Source organism: Oratosquilla oratoria, chromosome 37 (assembly GCF_046742065.1).
Source record: "Oratosquilla oratoria isolate Oo_2021 chromosome 37, ASM4674206v1, whole genome shotgun sequence".
In the NCBI taxonomy this organism is placed as follows: domain Eukaryota; kingdom Metazoa; phylum Arthropoda; class Malacostraca; order Stomatopoda; family Squillidae; genus Oratosquilla; species Oratosquilla oratoria.
This window is the reverse complement of record NC_134813.1, coordinates 37845591-37853090: the sequence shown is the minus strand read 5'-3', so window position 1 is coordinate 37853090 and position 7500 is coordinate 37845591. Positions and strand designations below refer to the sequence as shown.

Below are 7500 nucleotides of genomic sequence, written 5' to 3'. Positions count from 1 at the left end.
ATGGGGTCCAAATCAGGCGATGAGGGAGGCCACATTCCTTGCTCCAGAATCTTGGAAATTGACGTGAGCACCAGTCCCGAGTCTTTCTTGAGGTGTGAGATGGCGCACCATCTTGTTGGAAAGTGAAGGGATGATCTTTGAAGTGTTTCTTCATCTCTTCAAGGGCTGGAATCAAAATATCGTTGATGTAGCGATCTGAATTGATTTTAACCCCTTGCTCCACAAAAATCAGAGGAGACTTCCAAGTTTTGGAGATAGCGGCCCACACCATGAGAGAAGATGGTTTTTGGCGGCGGTAAACTGTTCTCACAGAATCTTTAATGTCTGCAGAAGACATTGCATAAACTCTATCGTTCTGATTATTGAACTGAGCTTCAATTGTGAAGAGTTTTTCGTCTGAAAAAATGATCTCTTGCACTGCCGTGTCTGTCTTCAGTTCTCTGAGAAGAATCTGTGCTCTTTCAAGTCTCTTTTGTTTTTGGAGAGGTGTAAGAAACTGCCGTTTTCTCATCTTGTAGGGAGACAACCGAAGATCCTTTCTCGCGATTGTTCTCATTGAAGTGTTGCTAACATTCATGTCTTTAGCCAATTTTCAGATGGATCTCTTTGGGTTTCTCCGCATCCTCTCTCGGACAGCGTTAACCACTTTCTTTGTTCGAGCAATGCGAGGTCTTCCACTCCTAGGACGATCTTCAGATGTACCAAGTTCCTTAAATCTATTCACAACATGATACACGGTCGATTTGGCAACATTAAGGAGTTTAATAATCTCAGAGTTGGTTTTCCCTGCGCGATGGAGCTGAATGATGGCCTCTCGTTGGCTCATATTTTCAATATAGTTGCAAGAAACAAATATTTGATAGTTTGATAGTTTAATAAAAAGATATTTAGCATATGTACTTTAGAATATGTACTGTAATTAAAAAATTATCAGAAAGTCCAAGGACTTTCTGTTCACCCTGTATATATATACATACATATATGTATACACACGCACACACACACACACACACACGCACACACACACACACACACACACACACACACACACACACACAAATATATATATATATTATATATATATATATATATATATATATATATATATATATATATATATATATATTTATATATATGCATGTTGAATTAAATACGACAGCATTCTGACAGTTGTTCAACTTTTTCTTAAGGTTTTCTATTTTGCTTATCAACTTTTTTCCAGTTGTAGGGTGAGCTAATACAAGATCTCCATAGTTCTCCATTTGATATTATCGAGCTTTCGTCTTTAAAGAGACATAATCAGGATCGACAAAATTTCTGCAATAATGAATACAAATGTTGGTACATATCAATTACAAAAATACCAACATTTGAAGACGAAAGCTCGATAATACTAAATGGAGAACTATGGAGATCTTGTATTAGCTCACCCTACAACTGGAAAAAAGTTGATAAGAAAAATAGAAAACATTAAGAAAAAGTTGAACAACTGTCAGAATGCTGTCGTATTTAATTCAACATGCATCAAAGAAAACCTGCTTCCTTACTTCACGAATATATATATATATATACATATATATATGTATATGTATAAATATATATATATATACACACAGCACATATATATATGTATATATATGTATATATACATATACATATATATATATATATATATATATATATATATATATATATATATATTCATGAATGTATGTATACAGGTTTCCCTCACTATATGATTGGATTACTTTTCTGAAAACAAGATCGAATAACGATCAGAAAGCGAACCGAAGCTTTAATAGGATTTAGTTTAATGGGGAGAGAAGCCTTGTCCTAGCATCTATTGAGAGATATATAACACTTTTCCACTCCATTCAAAGAGGTAGTGTTATAGACGCGTTATTTCTTATACAATGGTTTCCCCGGTTGGCCTATACTCACTAGAAAGAGCAGAAAAAGAGGCTCTGTAGAACGCCATTAGCCACTAGTTACCCGATCCCGCACCGCACATACCTTTCATGGCTAGTCTTATTAAAATTCTGAGGAAGCCGCCTCCTCGTCACCAGAAGTGGTAGGGGTTGATGAATCCTGGGCAGCAGAGGTGGACGGAAGAACGCTAGAAGTAGAATGAAGAGGTGGCGAAGGAGCCACCGGATCAGCCGATGCAGGGAAGGGGGCCTGGGTGGGAGGGAACGGCAGCTTTGAAGAAGTTGGAAATGGTGGTTTGACAAACCTTGTTTTTTTTTTCTTGGCCTAGAATATATCTCCGTAGACCTTCAAGGCTTGCTCCACATTATAGGTAACTGTTCCACTTCGTGTTGGGTTTGGGTTCCATTCCTTTATTTTTTCGATGATTGCATTTAGGCCAGAGAACACCTCACGAAGTGTTTTGATATCAAGGCCTCGCTGGGGCGCATCATCATGATATTCATCATTGCCATGGAGAGCTCGTTCTTGTTCCAACTCCATCAGATCTTCATTGCTAAGTGGCTTATCATGAGACTGTAACATTTCATTCACATCGTCTTCATCCCACTCCTTGAAGCCAGCCATTTGTGAAAGCATGACGATGTCCTTACGAATGGGTGCCACATCACCAAATCTAATGAAGTTGTCAGCTGGTTTGCCAGTTTCTTCCAGCAGTCATTCACTGTTTTTTTCTGTCACCTCCTTCCATGCTGCTTTGATATTGTCAATGGCTCTCTTGACATTATAATTGGCCCAGAATTGCTTGACTGTGACCTTGTTTGGGGTGTCAGTCATGTTAATCAGCGCTTGTAATACGCCTCGAAAGTGGCGATCACACCTTGGTGCATGCGCTGGATGAGTGCTGTCGTGATTTTGGGTAGAAACATCACCTCTATGTTGTCTGCCCAATCTTCCATGGTTGCTGGGTGGCTTGGGGCATTGTCATACAGCAGAAGGAAACGGTTGTCAATGTGTTCTTTGGCAGCATAGTCATGCAGTGTAGGGGACAAATAATTTGTAACATAATGCTGGTTCATAGAAGACGTCATCCAGGCCTTCTTATTTGATCTATATATCACAGGGAGATATTCTTTCACATAGCGCTTAAGTGCCCTTGGGTTTTCACAGCGGTAGATCAGTAAAGGCTTCAGCTTCAGGTCCCCAGCTGCATTACCACCCAGCACCAGGATTAATCTGTCTTTCGATGCCTTAAATCCTGGCGTTGTTTTCTCCTCCTTAGCAATAAAGGTTCTGGATGACATTTTCTTCCAATACAGGCCTGTCTCGTCGTAGTTTATCACCTGTATGGCATTGTAGCTACACTCTTCAATGTGTTTCTTCAGTGTTGGTATGAATGCTGCAGGGGCAGGGTCGTCAAAACTTACTGCTTCAACAGTCATCTTGATGTTGTGTAGGGCTGCTCGGGTTTTAAAACGGTCAAATCAACCCTTACTGGCAATGAAAGTTAACTCATCCTTAAATTCATATCCCTTCTTATGTAAATCATTATAAATCGAGAGGGCTTTCGTTGTCACAAGGGAGGTAATAAGAGAATTGCTGCGGTGAGACAGGTAATCAAACCACAGCCTTATGAGTCTCTCCATTTCCTCCATTATTGGTTCCCTCTGCCTCGTCAGCGTCTTTGCCATTAATGTAGAAGCTGTTTCACCAACTTTCTTTACACTGTCTCCTTGTTCGATTATTGTGGAGACAGTTGATTGTGGCGGCTGCAGGATTCTGGCGATGGAGTTAGCCCCTTCATCTCCATTATAGTGCTTAACGATTTCAATTGTTGTCTCCAACAATAAATTCTCCCTCGGTCTTTTGGGCTTCATCTCACCAGTAGTTGTTGCAGGACGTTTGGAAGCCATCACGTTATGTAATGTATTACTCTCGTAAAAGCAACAGTGGATGTGAATTTAGTAGCACAAAACACAGACACTGATACACAGGCCGAGGGAATAAACACAACTGAATAAAGAGTGGGAACAAGTCTCGATGGGTAGCCAATGGAGCGTGGGTGGCCTGCAATCACGGTGTGTTTGTTTATGGTGTGGTGATTGTATAATCAAGCACCTACCTCAAAAAACGAGCAAGTGGTATCAATTCAAAAGGATCATATAAACAAAATATCGGATATCAAATCATTGGATAGCAAGAGAAATCTATATATATATATATGTATATATATATATATATATATATATATATATATATATATATGTGTGTGTGTGTGTGTGTGTGTGTGTATGTATATATATATATATATATATATATATACATACATATATATATATGTATATGTATATATATATATATATATATATATATATATATATTCCCCTCAAGCCAATACGGAAGAATAGTAATACTCCCAAAAGAATGACAGACAGGCTGACGAATGAGACTGGAATAAAAGAGAGGACCTTACGCCAGCATAAAAACCGGGGAAACACATCTTAGATCCAAATATAACAATATGGCAAGACTGGTTAAAAAGAGCATGTGCACAACGAAACGTAACTACGTAATTAAAGTTGCCAGACAAGCGAGATCAACCCAAATGGCCTCTAACGTTCACTCTTGTACAATACTCGAACCCTACTATCAATAATTTGGAAAGAATGACGGGTAAATGTTCTTTACGTATAAGGGATGGCAGAATTTTAGGATCACATAAAGAATCATCACCCCAGATTTCGACATGGTGACAATTCTTCACGTGAGCTATCCTAGAGTGATAATGCTTCATGTGGGCCATCCTGGGTTTACGATTCTTCGGCTGTATAAGTTGATGACAATAAGCATAACCCTCATTCAACCTAACCTAACCTAACCTAATCTTTATTCCACTGTTGATATTCGGCATACTGGGGTGACAATTCTTCAGGTGGGATATCGTGGAGTGACAATTGTTCATGTGGGAGTTCTGGGGTGACAATTCTTCAGGTGGGATATCGTGGGGTGACAATTGTTCATATGGGAGTTCTGGGGTGACAATTCTTCATGTGACCCGGATTTCAGTTTTACTGTATCTCTGTTGAGTAACCCTTCCATTTCTCTTACGATTTTTATGCCAATGCCAATGCCGTGGCAGAAACCTATTCTCCATTCCATGACCATATGATTCCATATGAAACTAAAGAATGTTAACCCATGACAGTCGTTTATTCACAATATTTGTAGAGGTTCTTGTGTCAGATTTTGAGCGGCAGTGAAAATTTTCCTGGATAGGGTATGGGACTTAAACATTTCAATATCCTACAAAATAAAATTTTTCTTACCCTGACTCCTATTATATATATATATATATATATATATATATATATATATATATATATATATATATATATATATTATACATACATATATATATACATATATATATATATATATATATATATATACATATAGATATGTACATGTACATACATGTATATATACATATATATACATGATATATATATATATACATGTATATATACATATATATATACACATATATATATATACATATATATACATAATGATGATTATTGTGATAATGAGCTAACAACTTTTTTTTTCTGAAGGTCAGAGGAAGTCTATAGCATGATCAAGAAAGATCTTGAGACCTATTCACTTGAGACCTATTCAAGTTGAAGACTCCTTCTTAGATTGAAGATTTTGCTGCTAGGAAGAGCGAGAATCGATAAAGCACGCCATCTTGAAGGAGTCAAGTGAACTAAGTCGTTAGATGACAGAAAGCAGAACATCAGGATATCATAAGCCAGTGGCATACGACATGACGTCACACTCGCAAGTCACGATGATCGCGTTTCTGGTCTTCTTGACGACGTGGACAAGATTCCAACTTTCTGTTTCGTTACATCCGACAGAAGAGTCGAGCTGAGGTTATGTAATCACTGTGATTCACCACGGTCTTGGATCACGTGTTGGGCTCATGATGTACCGGGTTTACTCTACAGGATGAGAGGTCAGAGCTCACGTATGCCCAATCTATGGGTAATGCGGCTAATAGATTTGTCTATATATATCATTTCTTTTTTGTGAATATAAGAAGAAGATTACTGGTGGATTTATTTAAGGTGATTCTTGTTGACTGCCTTGTATAAAAATATCTAAGACAGCGTTTCCCAACCCTTTCCGACCATAGCACCCCCTGTTGTCATGTCTAAGCAGTCCAGCACCCCGTGTCTTGTTATTAGAGGGATAAAAGAAAGTGAAGCGTAGCGCTTGATGATTTATTTTCTTGATTCATTAAAACTGAAACAAATTGATATTATTGTTTGTAGAAGAAATGATAACACCGTAGAAAAATAAAATCGCATGGAAAAGTCAAATATGCACAACTAGGTAAGCAATGGTACATTATGTCAATGTGATTTTTGTGTGTATCGCTTTCCATCACCTACGATAATTTATTTCAGCACCCCAGGTTGGGAAACGCTGATCTAAGGTATTTGAGATCCTGGAGGAAAGTAGATGGGTTATTAAAAATTTGTGTGATAAGCCACTGGCTTGGAATCCTGCCCACGAAAAAGAAGAAGAAGAAAAAGGAAAGAAAACGCGAAAGGTCTAATGACATCACTCCAAGGATGATTCCTCAACAGTAGCTCAAGTCAAAACAAGGTTCATGACGCTTTCCAATTGAAGAAAAGGATTCACAAGGAAGGTCATCACTGTTGTCGTGAAACCAATACTCCTCTAGACTAACCTCTCTGCCTAAGATTAAATACTTTACAGACTTTCAGGTGACGAGAGATGATTTTATTCATACACGGAAACACCATCGTGACGGGAAGTTTAAACATAAAAATCAGTGCGGTTGAATACGAGCGTGCAACGTACAGGAAATGAGACGACATTAGACCTTATGAGGACGACCAGTACGTCACTTGTTTTACCCTTTTCTCGTTTAATTGAATCTTCAATTACTCCTTGCCGTGACGAATGATACAAACGACATAACCATTACCCTTAGAGGATGTAAATAAGCTCCTTTATGTACGATAAGGAAATTAATCTCTTTAATGGTGAATTGATTAATTTATACATCCGGTAAGAAATAAACACTCTTTCTAGAGATGATTGTCACTGAAGATTAAAGTGGTTGTGTATGGAATGAAGGAAAGGAGGAAAGAAAAAATAAAAGAAGAAGAATAGAAAGAAAGAAATAAAGAAAAAAGAAATACGGAAAGAAAGAAAGAAAGAGATAAAGAAAGAGATAAATAGATAAAGAAAGAAAGAGAGAAAGAAAGAAAGAAAGAGAAAGAACAAAAGAAAATGTGATTTTAGAAATCACAAGACACAGTTGTGGAAATAAAAAAGATCGACAAGATTATGTTGTATCGACGTTACTGATTTGATACAAAAATCTCTGGTGTCTTCATGCCAACAAAAGAGTTCGTTAGAACATGGAAAGCCAAATAGATAAAAAGAAGTCTTCCCTATTCAAAGAATATCAACATTATATTAAAATCAAAATGACAATTGAAAAGAAAATCTTCGAAAACTGAAAAAAACGAACAT

General features: G+C 37.5%; 1 protein-coding gene across 1 annotated transcript; it reads right to left on the bottom strand.

Annotated features, from left to right (window-relative positions):
- Positions 1-3410: 3410 nt before the first annotated feature.
- LOC143019428 (putative CENPB DNA-binding domain-containing protein 1) lies at positions 3411-3839 on the bottom strand. The gene has a single exon (XM_076175065.1). The coding sequence runs from the start codon at positions 3837-3839 to the stop codon at positions 3411-3413; it is 429 nt and encodes a 142-aa protein (XP_076031180.1).
- Between the last annotated feature and the right edge of the window lie 3661 nt (positions 3840-7500).

Bases quoted from the DNA above. Each gene is read 5' to 3' on its own strand.
- LOC143019428 (XM_076175065.1), bottom strand. From the start codon at position 3,839: ATGGCTTCCAAACGTCCTGCAACAACTACTGGTGAGATGAAGCCCAAA.